The 24027-nt window shown below is 44.2% G+C and overlaps 1 protein-coding gene across 1 annotated transcript; it reads left to right on the top strand.

The window, feature by feature from the left end:
- Positions 1-1112: 1112 nt before the first annotated feature.
- Positions 1113-3098, top strand: TOMM5 (translocase of outer mitochondrial membrane 5). Its single transcript, XM_034774853.1, has 2 exons — positions 1113-1355; positions 2511-3098. The coding sequence occupies exons 1-2, from the start codon at positions 1229-1231 to the stop codon at positions 2543-2545; spliced, it is 162 nt and encodes a 53-aa protein (XP_034630744.1). The 5' UTR covers positions 1113-1228; the 3' UTR covers positions 2546-3098.
- Positions 3099-24027: the final 20929 nt, after the last annotated feature.

Genomic DNA, 24027 nt, shown 5'->3' with positions numbered 1-24027 from the left:
TTTGTCCAGAAATTCTTCTGCAAAGTGTCCATGAAGAGAGTGGTACATTAGGGACCCATCCTAATACCCTTGGTTGGACAAAGTGTTTGTTGTTGAATGTAAAATTGTTATGGAATGGATGAATCTGGCGATGTGTTTGACGTGGATATCTGAGGGCTGTCCATTGTCTTGCAGGTATTTGAGGAAGGCAGCGATGCCATCAATGTGCGGGATGTTGGCATATAGGGATGTGACATCCATGGTGGTGAAGATGAGGGAAGTTGTTAATATTGTAGCGTTTGTGGAGGAAGTCAGTTGTGTCCTGGAGGAAGCTGGCCCTTTGTGTGGTGAGTGGTTTGAGGATGGTTTCTATGAATCCTGATTCTCCTTCAGGAATAGTAACGTGGCCAGATATGATGGGTCTGCCTGGGTTCCCTTGTTTGTGTATCTTGGGAGACCCAGAGAAGGTCCCTGGAGTGGGTTTATGAGGGATGAGGCTGTAGAGTTTTTCTTGGAGTTGTGTGTGGACAATTAGGCTGCTGCACGAGCTTTTCAGGACTAGGGTTGCTTTGCCTGACGCCACAGTGTATCTGCAATGGGACGTGGACGTGTGTGAATCTGGGATTATGCAGCTTCTCCTGAACCATCCCTCAGTTCCTTTCCTCTGCCCCATATGCCTGAGACGAAACTAGCTCTCAGCAGACTGGGAAACCCTGAGGTAGGTCCCGTCTACACGAGACAGCTGCACCAGCTGAACATAAATTGTTTCTTAAACCAATGTAGTTAAATAATCCGTGCTAGCTCCTGGGTGAGCCCTCACTTGGGCTAAGGGTGGTTTACTTTAGCTGAGGGTAAACCAACTCCTGCAACCAATTCAGGCTGGAAATAAGGCCTGTCATGGAGGGAACCATGTACCATGGCTCAGGGGGGCGGGGGATTCTCCTGCCCCACCCACAGATGAGGGCAGCCGGCTTCAGTGCGGCTAACGCGCATGCTCTGGCGATGACTAAGGGGAGCAACGCCTGCGGAAGAGGTGGGGCCGCCACGCCGCTCCGTAGTCACGTGACTCGCTCCCTTTCTGTCGTGCTCCCCTGTGCGCCTGCGCAGAGTGGCGGGGAGGCGGTTGTGACCGCGCGTGTCCCTGCTGAGGAGCCGTAGCGCGGGCGGGGCCAGAAGGCGGAGCGGGGCAGCAGCGCCCGCCGCCGAGCCGCAGTCCCGGCCGCGGAGCCCGAGCAGTCTGGCCGCCGCCATGTTCCGGATCGAGGGGCTGGGGCCGGGGCCCAAGATGGACCCGGAGGAGCTGAAGCGGAAGATGCGGCAGGATGTTTTCAGCTCGGTCCGCACCTTCCTCCTCTACGTGGCGCTGCTGCGGATCAGTGAGTGACGGGCGGGGCGCGCGCTGGCCCTCCCCCTCCCCCAGGGCCTCGCCACGAGCCGCCCGCCTCACGTGGGCGCGCGCTGCCCCCCCCCGCACCCCGGGTCCCGCTCAGCACGTGCTGTGCCCGCCCGTGGGGCGCAGCGCGGAGCCGGCAGGAGCAGCGAATCGCCGGGGCGGGGCTGGGGCTGGGGCTAGCTCGGGCGGGGCGGCTGCTAGCCGGGGCCCCCGCTGATCGCAGCCCAGACACCCCCGCGTCCAGCTGCACCCTATAGCGTGCAAGCGGCTGTGCAACCCCCCCCCCGCAACAACTACACGCTGCCTTGTGCGGGCCGGACCCCAGCGAAGGACACGCGAGTCTGTCGCGAGAACGAGGCGTGGGGCAAGTCCCCCGGCTCGGCGCAGTTGCAGATCAGGTGGAAAGTTTCCAAGCCGGAACAAAGGAAGGAATTCGGTCCATCTCCCCGAGACTGCGCTCTGCTAAGGGGGTTGGAGCCACAGACGTGGGTCTGCTCATGTTCGTTTTCTAAGGGTCCTTCTCCTGGAGCTTTACCCCACAGCTCTCGCAATACACTTGCCAGGGGTTGACTTTCTCCTGGTGCATCTCTTTGGCTTTCAGATCTCCTTGTAGCCTCTTAAATTCCGTGTTCTCTAACCCTAGTTCTGTCTCCACATTTTAACCAGCTGAGTGAAATGTTGACTTTGAAGTTAGAAGCAGTGTCTGGGACACTGAACTTGTACTTCTGTAGGTTCTCAAGCCATTAAGGCAGGGGTGGGCAACCTATGGCACGGGTGCCGGCGGCACGCGAGCTGATTTTCAGTGGCACTCACACTGCCCAGGTCCTGGCCACTGGTCCGGGGGTCTCTGCATTTTAATTTAATTTTAAATGAAGCTTCTTAAACACTTTAAAAACCTTATTTACTTTACATACAATAGTTTAGTTATATATTATAGACTTATAGAAACGTTAAAATTTTTGACTGGCACGTGAAACCTTAAATTCGAGTGAATAAATGAAGACTCGGCACACCACTTCTGGAAGGTTGCCGACCCCTGCATTAAGGTATAGGCAGAGCAAGTTGTATGCCTAAAACAACTTCTAATCCTGTTTAATTGAACTAAAAATCTATATCTTGGTTGTATGTTCTTTTCCAGCTCCATACATCTTAAAGAAATTGGATAGTATATGAATACAGAAGAGCTGCAAAGACTGGATACATGGAAACACAAAAAGGATTGTGGCTGCTTTTCTCTGTTAATAAACAAGGTGCAAAAGGCAGACTTCACATACCGAATGGATCGAAAAATTTCATTTAAGCATATTTGACTTTGTGAGAGCAATGGCCTAGCTGGAAGTATGGAAAATGGTTATTGTCCTATTGATTGACTTCAAGTCATGTAATGCTCCCATGTGGCGGCATATATCTCTGTTTGTGCTGGTACAGCCCTTGTCTTGTGTCCAGAAATTGCATCATATTCAATTTTTGTAAGAAATTAAGTGCAAACAGATTTCTTTGTTCTGGAGCTACCTCTAAAATACCACAGTGCTATGGCTGTCAATCTTACTGAACCTGTCTTTGTGAAAAATGAAGTTGTTTGGATCCCTAAACTCCATCTAGGAAGCTGTTAACTTGAATCCAGTTAATCGATTTATTTTTTGTTGAAATAAAATGGAATAACAAGTCTGTGATTTCAGGCACTGTTCTATTGCTTTATTTTTTAATAAAATCAGTTAACCTAGAAGGCTCATGGGATCTTTTTACTCCCATCCTCTCACCAATGTCGTCTTTTACAAAAGTGTTAGTCATGTATGGAGTGGGGGTGGGTGAGGTGTATGTGGGGATTGGGAAAAGCATAGACGATGGCAAGAATGAGGAAGGGGATAGGAAAGGACGTGCTTGTACCTTTTAAGTAGGAGACTGTTCCTGCCCTGAAAAGTTTACAGTTGAAATAGACAAGGCAGATAAAAGGTAGTTGGGGAAATAGTGGCACAAAGAAGGGATGTCACCCAGACAGTTAGTGGCAGAGCTGGGGTTAGAACTCACGTCTCCTGTGCTCCAGTCTAGTGCTGTGTTCATTAGATCAGGCAGCCTCTGGTCTGAGTTACACTTTCCTCAAATGTATTTTGTTATTCCAAATTATTCAGTAAAGCTTACTTATGCATGCCTTTTGCCTATCTCTGGCTATGACATAGCTTCCATCACCATAATACCTGATGCTTCCTAGTCTTGCACACCTTCCTAAAACCAAACCGCCTGCCCGCCCGTCTCTAGTGGGGGTCCCTTGCTGTTGGGTCTTTTTCTAGCACAGAAAATAAATTGCTGATCCTAGGAAGCTAGAAGGAAGAAAATGTAGCTTAGCAAACTGGTTTTCCTTGGGCATTTCCTCGCAGCAGGGCGACTTCTTCCAAGTCGAGCCTCAAGTGGGTTCCTGCAGTTGGACCAGATTAGCAACAGCCAGGTTATACCTTCTGTTAGCTCACAGTGCTGAGTTGAGCTGCCACTGGACCCAGAAAGGTGAGTCAGGAATTCAACTGAGTGTCCGGAGACCCACTGAGCCAGATTTTTCTGAAAATCCCACTAGAGTCTAAATACATTTGAAAATCTGACCCTGTGGGTCTCTTAGAGCGAAGTCCCTGAACAACCATGTCCTGCTATCTGGGTAACTATAGGCCTATTAACCTGATAGCAAACCTGGGTGAAATAATGGAAAAGCTGATATAGAGTCAATTGATAACTAAAGGATAGAAATACTCTTAATGCCAGTCAACATAATTTTATGGAAAATAGGACTTGTCAGACAAACCTGATTTCATTCTTCCATGAGATTGAGTTTGGTTGATACAGGTAACTAGATTACCACAGATTACAGTAGGATGAGTTTGTAGTGTAGGAGATTCTGATTAAAATTAGTGCTATATCATATCAAAGCACATGCTCTATGGATTAAGAACTGGCCAGCTGACTGATCTCAACAAGTAGTCCTCAGGGGGGGCCCAACACTTCAGTATTTCATCTGTGATCTCAGAGTAAATAAAATCACTGCTGATAAAATTTGCAGATGACACAGAGTAGGAGAGTGATAAATGATGAGGACAGGGCAGTCAGACAGCCAAATGCAAAGTTATAGATCTAGCAATAAGGGATACAGGACATCTGTACGGAATGGGGCATTGCCCTGGAAAGCAGCGACTCGGAGAAGGTTTAGGTTGTAGAGGGGTTGTGGCAAAAAGGGCTGATCTGCCTCCTTAGATGTGATGCAGGACGGAGAGTGGTGAGTAGGAAGGTGATTTTTACCTCTGTGTATGGCATTGGTGAGGCTGATGCTGGAATACCGGGTACAGGTCTGGTGTGTGCATTTTGGAAAGGATGCAGAGAAGAGCCGCAACAATAATTTGGGGCTGGAGACAATGCCGGCAGCAGGACGCACAAACATCACGGTCAATGTCCTCTGGGCTGGTGGGGCAGACTCTGCGTTCCATCACAACTGGCCATTGGCTGCAGGAATGCTGACACATCCTCCTGGAGCACTCTGATCCCCCAGCATGGTACAGTCTATTTTCTCCTCCCTCCCCTGTGGCTGTCACACCAGGGCCATTCTTCCTGCTCCCGGGCTGATGGCCTGTGTCAGGCCCTAGATTACTGGTCAAAGAGTGAAACTGGATTCTCAGTGCACAGTGCCTCCACCTAGTGGAGGAGTGAATAACAATGTGGCACCCCTATGACCTCTAGAACAGGGGTTCTCAAACTGGGGGCTGGGGTCATGAGGTTATTACCTGGGGGGGGTCGTGAGCTGTCAGCCTCCACCCCAAATCCCGCTTTGCCTCCAGCATTTATAATGGTGTTAAATATATTAAAATGTTTTTAATTTGGGGGGGGGGGGGTCGCACACAGAGACTTGCCATGTGAAAGGGGCCACCAGTACAAAAGTTTGAGAACCACTGCTCTAGAACATCACAAATCAAGAGCAATGAAGGGCTAACTGCATTTTAAAAGGAACTAACACATAAGGCTGAAGTCATTTTCCTTGTCCCAGTTCCTTATTCACAGACCAAACATTTGAAAGAAGTCATTAGTTTAAGATATTTTTTAGAAATTTCACAAGAAGCATGGTTAATTTGTTACAATTTTATTACGAATTCATTATTTAAGAACAAAATTCATCTTGGGTCAAAATTCTTCTTGACACATCCCTGCGGCCTCTCCCCTATTCTGAAATAGCTGAGATGTGTCATTTCCTGACCTGAAGCTTTTTTTGCATAAAATAGTGGCCCATGTCCCTCTCCCCCTTTCCCCACCAAACACACACAGTTGTATTTTGCAAATTATCCTGGAATAAGGAACTGGGGTTTCAACCCCCATGAATGACAAAACACTTCTTGGGTCGCCCCCCCCGGTTACAAGTCCTTTTAAGTGGCAGACCATTCTGAAGATCCCAACGTTGGAGTCTTTTGCTGGGGAAAGGGGTGGGGTTGCGATTGGAAAAGCACCATTTTATTTTGAACAACCAGGGCTGGTCAAACATTACCTGTGGAAACAATTTTTTTGACAAAAAAAAATGGGATTTTGACAAAAAAAATTTCATGAAAAATGTTTGCTTTCCACAGAAAATGTTGATGACTTGTCCAAAAACCTAATGCCTGAAAACAGATATTCAGATGACAATTTGGAGATGCTACCATCATCTTTCTTTGGAATTGTAGTTTGGACTAGGGTTGCCAATCATCCAGGATTGTCCTAAAGTCTCCAGGAATTAAAGATTATGTCATGTGAGGAGACCTCCAGGAATATGTCCAACCAAAACCGACAACCCTAGTTTGGATGCATGGTGGCCCAGTTCTCTACGTGCTGGGCTCCTAAGCCAGACTACTTCTCCCATGGTGCCCCATGGCCATGTGGCTCATCATATACTGAGCAATATACATCATGGCTCAGGAAGAGAATTCCGGTGCATTGTAGCTGTGAAGCCTACGGGGACAAAATTAAAAATAACTGCCATTCTGATGTCATCACTTAACTCCAGTAGCCAGACCTCCAGGCACACGCCTGTGTTGTCTGTACCTAATTTTGCCTTTCTGGCTGCTGCTTGCAATGTTCTCTAGTTCTAACGGATCTAGTTCACCTTTATGCTGCTCTCCTGTTTCTTCTTCACTGCACATGGTCCTGCCCGACTCCTAGTTTTCTGCCGTTTGAAAAGGTGAGAGAAATGCTGCAAAAAGGTGTAAGCACTGTGACACCTTGGCTCCTACCAGCCTTAAAGATCACCACAGGGTGACACCAACACACACCCAGTCCCAGATTTTCCTCTAGAAACATATGTCCTGTAATGCCCAGCGCTCTCCCGGACAGTACGCATATATTGAGTCCCTTATTCCTTTAAGGGAATAATATGCCAGGTTATTATTTTAAATAGCGTTACCCAGACACTCCAGCTTAAACACACTGGAATTGATAAAACAGTAAAACAAGGTTATTAATGACAAAGAGAGATTTTAAGTGAGTACAAGCCAGGAGGCATAAAATAAAAAATGGTTAAAAGAAAACGAAAGATAAAACTCTTACTAGTGTCTAACTTAACAACTTAACAAACGGTATTAGATTCAAGCAAAATTCCTCACCACCTATTTCCAGCAAGGTCACTGAACAAACTCTTCAGGTCAGGAGCCCTCACCCCGACTCCAGCATCTGCTTTCCTTTGTCTTCCTAGGTGTGATGCCAGTGACAGGGAGAGAGAGGTGGGTGTCTTGGGGTGTCTGCCCCTTCTTTTTATAGTCCTGTCCTCTCTTTGAGAAGCATGTCTGTTTCTTTGCAAAGATGTAATTTTGGTCCCCCACCCCCATCCCCATCGAGGGGTGAGGCCTCATCTGGAGTACTGTGTCCAGTTTTGGGCCCCACAGTACAAGAAGGATGTGGAAAAATTGGAAAGAGTCCAGCGGAGGGCAACAAAAATGATTAGGGGGCTGGAGCACATGACTTATGAGGAGAGGCTGAGGGAACTGGGATTGCTTAGTCTGCAGAAGAGAAGAATGAGGGGAGATTTGATAGCTGCTTTCAACTACCTGAAAGGGGGTTCCAAAGAGGATGGATCTAGACTGTTCTCAGTGATAGCAGATGACAGAACAAGGAGTAATGGTCTCAAGTTGCAGTGGGGGAGGTTTAGGTTGGCTATTAGGAAAACCTTTTTCACTAGGAGGGTGGTGAAGCACTGGAATGCGTTACCTAGGGAGGTGGTGGAATCTCCTTCCTTAGAGGTTTTTAAGGTCCGGCTTGACAAAGCCCTGGCTGGGATGATTTAGTTGGGGATTGGTCCTGCTTTGAGCAGGGGGTTGGACTAGATGACCTCCTGAGGTCCCTTCCAACCCTGATATTCTATGATTCTATGATCCTTGCCAAAGAGTGACCATTGAGCAGGTATTGGTCCATCAGCCTTGTTGACACCTGGCTGAGGTGTCACGTTGCCCTTTGTCTCCGAGGAACGGTTTAGCCACTCCCCAGACTTATCTGGGAAACATACTTCAGTCATGATTTCAGCTTATGCTCATAACTTTACCTATTGTGTTGTTATGTGCCTTTTGCCATGGTATTACTGATCAGCCAGTTCTGAGATTTCAAATGACCCCTCACAAGGTGTACCTTGTACAAACATTACAATCGTGTGTAGGGTGTGAACACAGAGCTATATTCTGTCAAGCACAAACACAGAACCCAGTGTCTTTTTAATGACTCTTACTGGCAATTTGGCCCAAGAGACGTATCCTTTCCAGGAGCTCTGTAATCTTTGGCATGAGGATAAAAAGCGTTTGAAAACACAGCATTGGAAACCAGCCTTTGCTACCCGCCTCCCCCTGTCCTGCACTGAACATCTGTTACTCCCCAATGGAGAATACCTTTTTTAATTTGTTTTATGTATTTATTTGTTGTTCAGTAGGTGGGAGAATTTGTAACCGAGGGTCTGTCACTCCCTGGTGTTCTGTTATTTAGGTATTTCTCTCCAGAAAGCTTTTATGATGAGAAACACATTCCTTTAAGAATCCCTCTCTTTCTCTTGGGGAGTTCCTGGGTATTACCTCAGACTTGGGGCTACATGGGGGGCATATTTCTATGGAAAACTTACTATCTAAAGGCAAGGAGGAAGAATTCTTATTATAGTATAATATAGGAATAATTCTTATTTTAACTGAATACTTTCTAGAGCAGTGGTTCCCAAACTTGTTCCGCCACTTGTGTAGGGAAAGCCCCTGGTGAGCCGGGCGAATTTACCCGCTGCGTCCGCAGGTTCGGCCAATCGCGGCAGGTAATGGGAGCTGCTGGAAGCGGCGGCAAGCACATCCCTCGGCCTGCGTCACTTCCAGCAGCTCCCATTGGCCTGGAGCAGTGAACCGCAGCCACTGGGAGCCGCGATCGGCCGAACCTGCGGCGCGGCAGGTAAACAAACCAGCCCGGCCTACCAGGGGCTTTCCCTGCAGAAGCGGCGGAACAAGAACCACTGTTCTAGAGCAGTGGGTCTCAAACTTTTTTACTGATGACCCCTTTCACATCGCAAGCCTCAGCGTGCGACCCCCCCCAATAAATTAAACACCCTTTTAAATATATTTAACACTATTATAAATGCTGGAGGCAAGCAGGGTTTGGGGTGGAGGTTGACCACTCGCGACCCCCATGGAATGACCTCGCGACCCCCGAGGGGTCCCAACCCCCAGTTTGAGAACCACTGTTCTAGAGCTCCTAAGTATGCTAAGCACTTCACAGGCACCACTGAAGCATCCAGAAGGTAGATTTGACAGGCCCTGAGGTATAAAAGAGGCAGAAGGAGGAGAAAGAACAGGGATCATGCAGTTACTTTGTTCATGTCCCCATGTTTGCAAGTGTCAGTTCTAGAGTGAAGAATTGGTAGGAGAAAGAGTGCTACAGTTAAATTACAGAACAAATTTCAACTTAAATAACCAACAGAGAGTGGTGAGGATAATGGGTAATACCTGTACCAGAGGTCCCACACCTCCTGAGAAGACACACTTCAGATACTACACACTTGAAGAAAATGGGTTAATGGCTGCAGAGTTTAAAGACTGGCCGGCTAAATGGGACAAAACTAATGCCTGTGGCAGAATTTGTTATTGCATATTTACAGTAAAACATGCTGGTGTTAATGCTGTTCAACACCATTTTACTGGGGAAATGCACCAGACAACTGGTCAGAATGCAAAACAGAACATCTGTATTACACATTTGTAATCACTGAAAAACTCGAAGACGGAGGACACTGTCACTGCAACTGAATTGGTCTATACCTGTCATGGGGTGAAGCATCGTTACTGTTGTTTGTCACTGAACTGTGGCCAGGGGTGCTGGACCTGGGGTGCTGGGAGTGCGGCAGCACCCCCTGTCTTGAAGTGGTAATAACGAAATTCATGGTTTCCGCTTTCAGTACCCCCACTATAAAAACATCCCTCACTGTGGCAGCAAACTATCAGTGTGCTACATTCAGATTCCTCTTTGGCAGGCAAGATAAAGCTGGCAAGAACAAAAATAGAAAGTCTGGTGGAAAATGCAGTAGGGCCATTCTCTGTGGAAAATGCTGTTGAAAAACTGAAGGCAAGACATTCTTCATTTGCTGTTGCTACACATGCTTCAAAATAAGGAAACTTTTTTTTTTTCCCGTTTGGCTGCTTGTTTTTCTCTTTATGTTGAAAGTGGCGTGAACAATGTCCTTTTGGATTTTTCGGAGGAGCCAGATGAATCATCTGAATCTATTACAAAATGTATAATTGATGCTGTGAATAACTTTGGTTTGGTCCCGAAAGAAGTAATTGCATATGGACCAGAGAATGTATCAGTGAATTATGGAAAGAACTGCTCTGTTTTTGTTAAATTGAAAGCAATACAAACACAGATAATACAGGCTAATTGTAACGGCAATGACCTGCACAACACAGCACAAATTTTCATGAAAGCACTCAGCTTTGATGTGGAAGGTTTGGTTTTAAAAGTTCTTAATGGGTTTTCATGCAGTGCAAAAAAGTCAGGTGCCTCAAGTCCTGTTTGGATTTTGCGCATCAAAATATTCCAGAGTGCTTCTGCATGTCCCCCACCTGCTGGTTAAGCCTCTTTCATGCAATTGAAAGGCTTCTGCTGAACTGGGAGGCCATCACATTGTATTTGTTGCAGTCTTGAGAATCAGACTGCTACAATCCAGTTTGGAGATTCATCAGAGATCAGAAGCACAAGTTAAGTGACATGTTGACATTCCCCCAAGAGCTACGTGTATTTTGTACGTTTGGTCACGGCCATCTCTCAGAAGCCCGTCTGTATTCTTGAAACGGATGCTACGAATGCCACAGAACTTTATGGCGTTACGTCAGAAGTCAGCTGATTGACAGGAAAAATGTTGAGTTCTTTGGTTAGCATGTGAACAGCGCTTTAACGCACCTGCCCAGGGAAGCTCAACAAAAGTTCAAAATTGAAGGCGAGGCTGTTTAGAAGAGTGGCCTATCTGGAGAAATGGTTTTCTTTTGAGAATTCTTCCTCTAATTCGTTTTTCTGGCCTGAGCCTTAACAAGACACCTTCATTTGATGAGATGATGAAGCTGAGTGTGGATGGAGATGCTTTGTATAAGGAGTTCTGTCTATTACACATTGATGCACCTGCTATAATGGAAGATAAAAGTCTCATTGGACCTGTTCAAACACGCTTTAAATTTGTCAGGGTGGTTCAAGCCCCAGATTTCTTAAAAAATAATTCAATATTTTTTCTGGGACATCCTTCTCCAAATACTTTTTTTCTAATCTCAGCTGGAAAGGTTTTCCAAGAAGGGGACTGACAGTGTAAAACAGAGGGACAAACACCCAGAGGCACCCCTCCTCCCTCTCTTTCTGACAATCAAGTCGCTGCACAAGAAGGGACAAAGGAAGCAGCTGTTAAATTGAAGAAGGGGCCCTGGCCTAAGAAGTTTGGTCAGTAAGACTGCTGAGAGGATGTTTGCTCAAATTTCATAGTGTCATAGAACCATAAGGTTAGAAGGGTCTCACCCCCTGGCAAGATGCAGGATTTGTTGTGTCTAAACCATCCAAGACAGATGCTATCCAGCCTCCTTTTGAAAACCTTCCACAAAGGAGCTTCCACCACCTCCCTAGGTGTCTGTTCCATTGTCCTGTTCTTGCAGTTCCGAAGTTTTTCCTGAGATTTCATCTAAATCTGCTATGCTGTAGTTTGAACCCACTGCCTCTTGTCCTGTCCTCTGTGGCAAGAGAAAACAACTTTTCTCCATCTTTTTTATGGCAGCTTTTCAAGTACTTGAAGACCACTATCATGTCCACCTTTAATCGCCTCTTTTCCAAACTAAACATACCCAGTTCCTTCAGCCTTTGCTCATCTGGCTGCATTCCATCTCTTTGATCATTTGTTGCTCGCCTCTGGATCCTTTCCAGTTTCCCTACATTCTTTCTAGACATTGGTGACCAAAATAGGAGACAGTACTAACCAGCACCGAGTAGAGCGGAACTATCACCTCCTGTGACTTGCATGCTATGCCTCTGTTAATGCGACCTAACATTACATTTGCTTTGTTTGCCACAGCATTGCATTGCTGACTCATATTGCAGGTGCAATGATTCACAAGAAAGCAGCATAAGATGGCATAAACAAAGTGCTGTGAACATACTCTTCAGTAAAGTTATATGGGTATAGTTATGGTGAAAAAAGAATATTGTTCTCTGTTGACAAGGGCTTAATCCAATCAGGGAAACTTGGCTTTTGCAGATGATGGCAGCCTTGAAAGATTCTGTTAGCCTAGATACTCAGCCCAGGTGAATTTTTTTTTGGGGGGGGGAAAAAGAATATCAGGGTTGGAAGGGACCTCAGGAGGTCATCTAGTCCAACCCTCTGCTCAAAGCAGGACCAATCCCCAGACAGATTTTTGCCCAGATCCCTAAGTGGCCCCCTCAAAGATTGAACTCACAACCCTGGGTTTAGCAGGCCAATGCTCAAACCACTGAGCTATTCCTCCCCCCTTTGCTTTACTTGAGAGGGTTGTACTTCTCGGGAGCTATATTATGAAGTTGTTATGGGACTCTCCGTAATCAAAGAGATTTCAGTTCTTATGGGACCTTACATAAAAAAAATAGCTTTTTTATACCCTTGAGTTTTTTCTGCTCTTCCTTCTCATGGTATTTGAATCTAAAACCCACAGTTCATCCACCTCAGGTGCTGTGGGACAGGTACAATTGTCTGAAAAAGGTAAATGGGAGGGGAAGGGTGAAAGACATCTCGCTGTCCAGTTACAGAAAACATGTGTATTGACTAAGGGAATCTCCTGATTCAACAAGATTCATGTACGCCATTATTTAGGTGATGGAAGTTTGTGCCTCTCTTCAAGACATGGTAACCTGAATCTTCAAAGCAGCCTTTTGTTTCTATTATGGAAATGGAAGATGCTGTGGTATCACTTAAAGATCCAAAGAAGCTTATGAACATTAGCAAAGTGCACAGGCTCTGGCTGGTTCCTGTAGGCACACTCTGTTGATTGTCCATGGATCCTCAAACGGGGGCAAAGTATGTCCCAAGAAGAAGGGCACCCTTGCAATAATGAAATCTTTAGCCTCTTGGAATAGTCAGTGCATCCTGACTCGTACATAACTAAGCTCACATGCTGCCCAATCTCAGTTTTGTTTGGACATCACAAAATAGTGTTGCACTTTTTTACAGCTCATGTCACATGGTACTACTTGGATTTGCCTCCCTTCGTGATGAGAAACGTCCCTTTGAAAGATGACCCAATATTTCCAATGGCTGTTTATCTTCACACAAAGGAGTTCATGTGGCACCACCAGGAATTTGTGTCTGAAACACTAGAAAAGCTGCACAGAAGACAGAATGAGAAATGTACCCATTTCCTCAAGCAGTGAAACAAGCAAGTTTCTCTTGGATCCCGGGAGTACTGCACAAGTTTCTTATGACTGCTGGGGCCACTTAGGTGAGAGGCGTGGAGAGTTAGGGGAATGTTGACCTAACGGTTTTGAAAGACCTTCGTGTCACAGCTAATCAATTCAGAATCAGTGGAAGAATTTCAGAGCAAATATGACAGGTTTCAGAGTAGCAGTCGTGTTAGTCTGTATCCGCAAAAAGAACAGGAGTACTTGTGGCACCTTAGAGACTAACAAATTTATTAGAGCATAAGCTTTCGTGGACTACAGCCCACTTCTTCGGATGCATATCGAACAAATATGGAGAATTCCATGTATTGTGACGTCAAACCCTTCAGACACATCTGTGAAGACTATTCTAAGGACAGAGTCCCAAACCATACAGCTGAATTTAACGTTAAAAAGGCTACAGTAGCAACTGACAATACTCTAGGAAGCATGAACAAGGTCACAGAGGGATAGATGGCTTGGAAAGAAATGCCAGTGTACACAGTGGTCCTTTTAAAAAGTGATATATGCAGTGCTACATCCTTTACAAATTTCATCAGGCTTATTTTGGACAAAGAAATTAAACACTTGAGAGCAATTTTTAACCCCAAGAAAGTCAGCAGCAGAGCTACAACGTCTGGGTTTTTTTTCATCAGTTGAGAGCATCAAATCAAGCAGTGACTTTCAGTTTCCCCCTCCTTGTGAAAGGTGCGGGAACAGGTAACTGTTACTGAATTAATCAGACTTCTCTTATAAGAATTTGCAAAATCTTGGGTGATGTTTTTCTCTGTTCACAATCCTCTACATTTACAGCGAGATGTTGATAGCTCCAAAATGCATGCTATGCAACTTCTGATCCTGGCAGGCCCCCAAATGGCAATTGGAGACAAGGAGGCTGCCAATAAAGCAAACTAATTGTCCATGTTCTCCAAAAGAAAGTGTGGCAGGTCTGTAGAAGAAAGGCGTGGGCAATACGATTACAATGTTAACTCTGCACCAGGTCTAGTTTTTACGCTACACAGAGAGCAAAGCCTTCTGTTTGACCACTCAAAGAGAAGTGATCCAGTGTGGGACATTTCAGAAATTCGAGCAATGGACTTGTGGGGCTTTTGAGGATGACACTTCTGAAACGCTCTATCCCCAAAATCAGAGACTATCTATTAAACATGGAGAACAAGTGAATGAAGAGTCACATCAGCTCCAGAATCAGAGAAAATTGTCAATGAGAGAAGTGATTTTTTTTTTTTAAATCACTGCACTCTGGAAAATGGCTTTGATGAAAGGGGTAAGTTACAATGAACTCTGCCGGAAACAGAACAAGCAGATTTCTGTGTCTCCAAGTTACATATACCAAACTATTGTAAGTGGGTAGTGCAAATATTTTGTACAAATTCCTTGAGTGCAATGTGACTCTCAGTAAGGACATTCTGATGGTTCCATTTATCATCAATGTTTGGGCGTAAGGAGCAACGCAGGGCCTTGCTATAAGCTAATGTTCAGAACCAGAGTGAGGGAATCATTGTTTGATTCCATCAAACAGCAGGAAAGGGTGAAATAAAATGGTGTCATGATATCTCCTTGGCAACTGCATGTGCTCAGGTGAGTGATGCACCTTTCGTTATTACCACCTGGAAGATATTTTTATGTGAAACTGCGAGATAGCAAAAGTTCATATGACTGGAGTCTATACGGTTTTAAATGTCCATTGTTACTTCTGAACAAGCATGCACAATCAAGCTGACATGCTCAAACATGAATAAGAAACTATGTAGTCTCCATAAAACTGCCATTGTCAGGAAAGGAAGCAAACCCCCTTGTCCTCAGTCATATGCGTATGGAACTCCCCAAATCAATTTTGATTTCACAGGAGAGGAGCAGTTACTAGGACAGTACTTACTGACCAGTTAAGACTGCAGTAGATGCACCACGTATCCAGAAGCCTCATGCCAAGGTAGTTTTACATTGGGGGACTATATGTTTTTTTCTACTGCTGCAGAAGTTGATAGAATGCGGCTTGCCTGTGAACATCCACTGTTAGACTCCCAATCTGACATTTACCCATTCTGTGTTCATTAAAAGGAAGATTGCCTTTTACAAACAAAGACCTGACTGAAATTTCAACTGTCAGTTAACTTCTCCCACTTAGTACACAGTCCTAATACAGGACAGATATCCAGTTAGTGCAAGAAACCTAAACTAACAAACTGTGCTGTGAGCACCAAAATAGGAAGGACTCCCTTTGTATTGGATTTGGTTGTTGTATAGCCAATTGGTTCATTTTATCATTCATTTATTATATGTTGTGTGATGTTATTAACTCATGTGCTATGTCATATATAATCATTGTATGCTAAAGAGATGTAAGTTGTAGGATCATAGAAGTGTAAGATTGATAAGTAGTTAGAAGGGATAAGTACGCATTAGGTATCTAAGTAAAGCAGGGCTGAAATGCAAGGCCTACAGGCTGAGGCCTGTAAGATGTCAGCTTAGCCATACTAGGCCATAGGCTTAAGAAATGCTTGACATAAGTGACCAAAGACTGACCCTGCATCACAAAATCACAAGAAAGATGAGCCAATGGATGAAGTTATGAAAAAGTGACCGCAATATACGGTTCAATATCACGAGAGATACCCTATTGTAACAATTTTCTAACACGTGGCCTGACTCACACACTTTAAGGTTAGAAGGGACTGCCGTGATCATCTAGTCTGACCTCCTGCACATTGCAGGCCACAGAACTTCAGTCAAAACCTTCACAGGGTCTCTGCCAATCTGAACCAGGAGAAAACTCCTTCCTGACCCCAAATATGGTGATGACTTAGACCTTGAGCATGTGGGCAAGACCCGCCAGGCACATACCTGGGAAAGAATTCTCTGTAGTAACTCAGAGTCCTCCCCATCTAGTGACCTATCATCAGCAGGTGGGGATATTTGCTGCTAGCAGTCACCGATGGGCCACATGCCATTGTCGGCAGTCTCATCACACCATCCCCACCATAAATTTATTAAGCTCAGTCTTGAAGCCAGTTAGGCTTTTTGTCTTGCAGGGTACATGTTGTGCGTAGACGCTAATGAGAATAAAAGGAAGTACAAGCAACCTATGAAAAATGTGGGCCTCCAATATTCAGGGGGGGGGGGCATAATACAGATAAGGAAAAAGAGCATTGACACCTTCATGCACATGTGCAGAGTGTTAGGTATAGTCAGAATCACAAGAGAAAAGAGGGCTCCTGGACTGGGTACAATGAGTTTCCTATGGGAAGACTCCAGCAGGAACCATCCCTCTGCTGCTGATCGATTGGCAAGGCAGCCATCAAACCTTAAGAATATCATTAAGGATGTGAGTATGACTGTATTTGTAACGTGTGCACAGGTCTTTATAGGGTTTCTGTGGGCGTGGGTAATCATAACCTTAACTGTAACTTTAATAAAACGTGTAAAAAAGACTAGACCTTGTATTTGTGACTGTACAAGTGGTCACTATCCTTGGTCTTCATGAGTTCCTAGGGGCTCTAAATCTGAAGCCAGTGACTTTCACACTGTTGAGCTTGAAATGGTGGCCACCAGAGCCGAACCCACGGTGGTGTAATACAGCATCACTGATCTCACTTTAAATCAAATAAAAGGCTACTGTTGGAACAAACCTGGTTTTTTATTTTATAATAAACCTGGAGTGCTCCCAGCAGAGCATGCAGGGTCCTTTGTGACCACTTGTGATTCCTTTTTAAAAGATTTGCAAACACCATTTCAGAGTCACCAGTTTTTGAAGATGCCAGCTCTATCGTTCAGTTGCCATCTTTACCATATAAATGTTTTGGCAACATGACCCCAGGTGTACTGCCGGCCACAGCCTGTTTCCACAGGTGTGTCGCCCCAACGCTTTGTTGAGAGACGCCATGTCATATGAGCAGTATGAGCTCAGGCCATTGGTGGATTAAGCCACCGTAGAACAACAGGGATTACATTGTGTGTACCAGTCGTTCTGACATTAAAGTCCCTGGATCTGAATGTCACTGCCAGGTTGCTGAGGAAACACCAGCCTCTGGTTTGAGATGATATTTCCTTGCTGATAATAAAAAGATGTGAGCAATTTCGGCTATGCAGCTGTTTATCATGTCTCCTTACCCTCGGGGGCTCCAGTGTGTAATTTGATTCTCATTGGTCTCAGCTATGTTGGTGCCACCCTCAGAAGACTATTGTGCCATGGGCTATGGTCTGGTGACTCAGCATTTAAAGGCCTAATTCTATATTTGATAAGGATTTATTTTACATATGAGCATTCATCATTATAAGGGCATCTCTGAGACTGCACCACAAGTCACCATTAGGAGCTAGTGCTCAGAGCTTCAGTATAGTTCAATATTCATGGATAAGGCCAGAAGGGACTGTTAGATCATTAAGTCTGACCTCCTGTATGACACGCAAAAGAATTTCACCCAGTTACCCCAGTATAGAGCCCTATAGTGCATTTAATCAAAGCAGATCTTCCAGAAAGGCATCCGGTGTTGATCTGAAGAGTTAAAGAGATGGAGAATCCCCTACTTGCCTTGGGAGATTGCTCCAGTGATTAACCAACCTCACTGTTAAAAATGTGTGCCTGATTTTCGAATTGGAATTTGCCTGATTTCAGCTTCTTCTTATGTCTTCCGCCGCTAGATTAAAGACCCCTGTAACATCTGGTATTTTCTCCCCAGGAAGGTAAGTATACACTGCAATTAAGACACCTCTCAATCTTTTTGAGACGCTAAACAGATGGAGCTCTTTGAGTCTCTCACTGTAAGGCATTTTCGTCAGCCCTCCTTAATCATTTCTGCGGCTCTTTTGTGCAGCCGTTTCAATGTTTCAACATCCCGTTTAAAACGTGGATCAGAATGGGATGTACTGGATTCCGGTATCACTCTCACCAATATTGTAAGATCCACTCCCTGCTCCTGCTCACTGCTCCCCTGTTTAGACCTCCAAGGATTGCATTAGCCCCTTTTGCCACAACATTGCCCTGGGAGTTTATGTTTGGTTGCTTGTTCAGTGTGACCTTCAAATCCTTTTCAAAACCATTGCTTCCCAGGATATGGCCCCCCGTTCTGCAGGCATTCTCTGCATTCCTTGTTCATAGATATATCCCTTTGCGTTCAGCTGTGTTAAAACACATTTTGTTTCTCTGAATGGGTCCCGCTTGCCAAGCAAACCGGATTGCTCTGTATGGCCGCCCTGCCATTATTCAGCACTCCGCCAATCTTGGGTTCATCCGTATGTGACGGGTTGGACCCCCCTTCTGGAGACCACCTGATATACTGGGATTTCACTGAGCCTCCCCTGCTCAATCAGCCTGAGCTCCTTCTCCCTGCTTCGCTGAATTAGGCCCTCTGGCCTCTTGCAGAGCACACACACACACAGGTAGGGCCACACCCCACTGCAGACACAGACTGACATCAGCTCTGTGTGATAGGACTCACATGTTCACCCCTTTTGGGAGATAAACCCAAAATAATACTGTCTTGCGCTGTATAGAAAAATCTGCACAGTGCAAGCTCATAAATATCTGCCCTCTTCCTCAATGTGAAGTGAGATGTGCACACTTCTTGCCCCTCTGTTAGAAATTGCATAAACTGGGTTTTATTATAAACAAGAAATAAGTTTATTAAGTACCACAGATGGATTTTAAGTAAATATAAGAGAGAACAGAACAAAGCAGATTACTAAGCAAATGAACCCAAACATGCAAACTAAGCTAGTTTCACTAAAGAAATTGGTTAGGCAGATTGCAGAAAGTTTTGACAGGCAGCTGCACTGATTTCCCTCTTGAGACCTCAGGTATTACTACTCAGAAGCTAGCCGCCCTTCCAGCTTGGGTTCAGTTCTCCCCTCAGTTCAGTTTTTGCTTCCAGGTGTTTTTTCAGTGTCTCTCTGGGTGGGGAGGCAGAGGAGAACCATGATGATGTCACTCCCCCGCCATATATAACTCTTATGTAAGGCGGGAACCCTTTGTCTTCTAGTGGAAAACCACTGGCATTCCAAAAGGGGGGTGGGTATCTAATATCAGGTGACTTGGACCCATGTCTCTGTGTGGCTGTGGCAGCCATTGCTCGTAGGCTGTCTCCAGCATTCACAAGAAGACTAAGCTCTTTTACAGACCATTGTCTCTGCTAATCGCCCATTAGCCCTGTCCGGCTTTTCCATTGTTGAACCTGAAGTGATAGCTGTGGGCATCACCCAAAGTGGCATAGTTGAAATACAGATACATAGTCAATATTCCTAACTTCAGATACAGAAATGATACAGGCATACAAACTGGATAATCACATTCAGTAAATCATAACCTTTCCAATGATATCTTACAAGACCCATCTTGCCTAAAGTACATCTCAGTTATGTCATATTCATATCATAAGCATATCATAAGCATATTGTCATTAAGAATATGGAGTGAAACGTCACACTGTAAATTTTGAGTGATTTTGAAGTTACTTCCAGATCAGTGATGAAAATATTTAACCGCATCAGGTCTAGTACTGATTTCTGCAGAACTCCATTAGAAACACCTCCATCTGATGATTCCCCATTGACAGCTACTTCAAGATTTGTCAGTTAGCCAACTCTTAATCCATGTAATGTGTGCTTTATTGATATTGTCTAGTGCTAATTTTTTAATCAGAATGTTGTGCAGTAAAGTCAAATGCCTTACAATAGTCTAGGCTTATTACATCTATATAATTACTTTCATCAACCAAACTTGTGATCACAAAGAATTAAATCAGATTTGTTTGACATGAGCAATTTTCCATAAAATCATATTGACTGGCAGTAATTATGTTCCTTTCTTTCAATTCTTTAGCAGTTGAGTTGCACATCAGCTTTTCTGTTATTTTGACTGGGATTGATGTAACAATTGGCCAGACATCCTGACCTGAGTCAACTTACTTGCATTTTTAAATATTGGCACATTAGCACTCTTCCAGTCTTCTGGAATTTCCCCAGGATTCTAAGGGTTATTAAAAATTAACATTAGCAGGCCAGAAATCTCCTCCTTTTAGGTGTAAGTTATCAGAATCTGCTTATTTAAAAATGTTTATCTCTAGAAGATGCTGTTTAATATCCTCACTTACTAGTGGACTAGAAAATACTTCATCATCCTCACACAATACTAGTACATCATCCTGCTGCTTTCCAGACATAGGCAGAAGTGTTCAATAAATATTTCTGTTCTGTTGGTATCATCAACAATTCTACCATCTCCAGCTGGTAATGGGCCTGTACCATTGTTAGGGTTTCTTTTGTTTCCAATGTACTTTAAGAAATCCTCCCTGTTCTTAGACCTGCCAGCCATAGATTTCTCTTTCTGATGTCTATCTTCCCTTATCAATGGCCTTCATTTTATAACATCTAGTTTATATTGATTGCTGTCTACTTCCCCTTTTGTCTAAGTTATAGGTTGCTTTTTTGTTTCTAATTGCTGCCTTTACTCCGCTACTGAACCAGATTGTGCTTTTAGCCAAAGTCGCCTTCTTGATTATGGAATCATGGCTTTTGGCCATTTAATAATGCCGTCTTAAAGAGCTCGCAATTTTCACTCCTATCTCTAAGTTTTCCCTCCTGATCAATTTCACTCAATTTTTCCTCAGATCTGGGAAATTTGTCCTGTTGAAGCTCCAAGTATACTTATTACTGGCTGGGACTGTCCTCTGTTTGCCAATATTGAATGTAATCAGATTTGATCACCGATCCCTAGGCAATGGTTTATTCATCGTTATCCATCACAGTGATGTCCAGAATAGAATTCTTGGGTTGGCTGCAAAACCTTCTGTGTTAGAAAATGGTCTGTAATTTTTAGAAACGAGTGATGTTCTACAACTGGCTGCATATGAAGACTTAGCTGAACAAGGCTATTGTCAGAAACCAGTGGGGGTATCCAGGTCATTGGAGAGGTTTGCAAGGTGGCACAAAGTCCTTATCCTCTGATAACTGTTTAAAGAGGTCAGCCTTGACTAGTGTCTTTCAGCTTCCTTGTAGACTGCTCAATGCTCTTGAGCTGCAGAGATAACTGTAAACACAGGGAGCTCGATAGCTGATATGCAAAGGGCTGAAAATTAGTTTAATGCTTTAGAGAGACTTGAGTCTCATCTGCAATTCCCCTGGTGAATATCTTTTATTCCCTTCTCCCTTGACATTTAGAGGTGTTGTATCCCCATGAAAAGTCTGAGATCACAGGGAATAATTTCTATTTACATCTTTCCATAGACAAGACTGTGCCCCACAGTTTCCCAGTTTTAGAGGACATTACTTTTGCCTGTTAGTTGGGTACCGTATCAGAGATGTTATTTTCTGAATCAGCAGAATGTGGCCAGAATACCACACAAACATCACTTCTCCTGCTTTGATTAATCCATCTTTGATTCCATATAACACCCCTCCATGCAAATGTACCATTCCAGCAAATTGAAAAGCAATTATACAGGAGAACAGTTCGCAATTACAAGGTTTTTTTTAAAGTTAATTGCTGCTGGTATTTTTATCTAAAAAATGCGTTGAGTTCTGCACCTTTTCACAGAGATGCTCATCATAACCTGGGCAAGTTTAAATTTGAGCATGGGATGCTGTGTGTTTGGCAGCCATTGCCCCAGGGTGGCTGCGGGGGAGTGAGTGGTAGCTAGCTGTTTTATATGTTACCTCATGCTTTGAAATTGGTTATGTTTTATAGCTCTGGTGTGCCTGGGGAGTGGTGTCAGCATAGGATCGAATTAGAAAAAAAACAGCTGTATTTCCCCATAGTTACTCAAGGTGGAGGGAACTTGCGCGTGCCTTTTAATTTCATGATGTTCCTCTGGGAGTGCTGTAACTATGTATTTGCTGACATCTGGTGGCTCTTTCAAAGTATGGTACTGAACTGCAGCGTAGACCCTGGCATTTCTAGAGTTCTGCAGAGTCTAACTCAGGGTTAGTCAATTATTTTTTGTCAAGGTCCAAATGTCCTGGTCAAGGTCCAGATTCCAGAGAAAATAATAAAACATAATTATAAGTAAATAAAAAGATTTTGGAATCCGTTTAAAGCCTCTGGAGGTCTGGATTTGGTCCATGGTCCGCCTATCGACTACCCCGATCTAACTGGAAGTCACGTGGCTAAAGCTCTTACTATGACAGCATCCTGCTGTACATTATTGGTGACCAGATTCTTGTGCAGTTAGTTTATATGACCTAGAAATGTGCATCAGTAGTGCAAATTATTCCTTGCAACATGCACTACATTGCACTTGTCAACACAACTTCATCTGCCTCTGTGTTCTTCAGAGACACAAGGTGGTAATGGAGCAAATAGAGGCAAATCAAAAGAGAATAGTGTCGTCTCTACCACAGTTATATAGCTTATAAAATTGCCCAATGACTTGCAGATCATTAATCGTTTGTCAATATAGGGACACTACTTGCTCAGATGATGAGGTGTCTCACTACAGGTTCCTGAACCCTTAGAGCTTGTCTTCACTACCCGCCTGGATTGGCAGGTAGAAATCAATCTCTCGGGGATCGAATTATCGCGTCTCGTTGGGACGTGACAATTGATCCCTGAATCGATGTGCGTACTCCACCAGCCCAGGTAGGAGTAAGCGCCGTTGACGGGGGAGCCGCAGCGGTCAATTTGCTGCCGTCCTCACAGCAGGATAAGTTGGCTCAGATACATCGAATTCAGCTACGCTATTCGCGTAACTGAATTTGCGTATCTTAAATCGATCCCCCCTCCCCTCCCGAAGTGTAGACCTAGCCCTAGACATGTAGACCCAAGAATGTTTTAACCTTGGTAAAACTCTATAGTGTCCATCAATATAGTATTAAATTGCATATCCATAACATTGGGAGTGGAGATAAACTTATAACAGGATAGCCCCATAGAAACCATTCTTGTGGAGATGCTAGTTTCTCTCTATTACAAGAATGAGTTTAAATAACTTACGGGGCTACTGTAACAACAGAGAGGAGGGAGTAAGTAAGAGTAAAAAAACAATACTGCCCTTGAACTCAGAGAGCACCACGTTTCGGATACACTGACAGTCATCAGCATAGGCACTGCATTGAGGTATGGTGTAAAAGCTGGACCAGCCTGAAATGGCATTTTAATAAGTAGAATTCTTGCCAAAAAAAAAAAAAAAAAAAAAGCAGTTACTGTTACACAGCTTGGAACAATATTTTAGTAATGAGAACAGACTAAAAACACATTGTTAAGTGGTTATGGGCCAGACTTGGTGAATGAAAGTGTGCTACTAATCGGTTTTCGTTACTAAAATATTGTCCTCAGGGTAATGAAAATTGATTAGTAGCACAGTCATTAACTCGATCTGGCCCAGAACCATTTTTTTTTAAACAGCAATAATGACCCAGACCATCGTTATGAGGCGGTACAGGGGACCAAAATGATACACAGCTTCCAAGTACCTAAGAATAACTCTATACCACAGAAAACCTCTTCCAAACCCACCTTCTAGGGCCTGTTCTGGGCAATAAATACCTTTACAAATAGAGCCACGCGGAAGACTCAGTTCTGAGGCAGCACAGGGAACAAAAATATTCCGGAACATCCCAGAAAGACATTTTAATAAATAAAGCTGCTGTGAAACACAGCCGATATTGTTAAAAACACTTAACAATATTTTTGGAATGAGAATGAACTAATAACATTGTTATTATCCTGTTCCAGCCCAGAGCCATTTTTAACACCATAAAGAACCAGGAACACAGACAAAATGGTGGCATAAGGGACAAAAATGATCTACAGAATA

The sequence above is a fragment of the Trachemys scripta genome, chromosome 6 (assembly GCF_013100865.1).
Source record: "Trachemys scripta elegans isolate TJP31775 chromosome 6, CAS_Tse_1.0, whole genome shotgun sequence".
In the NCBI taxonomy this organism is placed as follows: Eukaryota; Metazoa; Chordata; order Testudines; family Emydidae; genus Trachemys; species Trachemys scripta.
This window is presented reverse-complemented; position numbering and strand designations above follow the sequence as displayed.

Bases quoted from the DNA above. Each gene is read 5' to 3' on its own strand.
- TOMM5 (XM_034774853.1), top strand. From the start codon at position 1,229: ATGTTCCGGATCGAGGGGCTGGGGCCGGGGCCCAAGATGGACCCGGAG. The intron at 1,356-2,510 runs GTGAGTGACGGG...GTTCTTTTCCAG, and splicing joins CGTGGCGCTGCTGCGGATCA to CTCCATACATCTTAAAGAAA.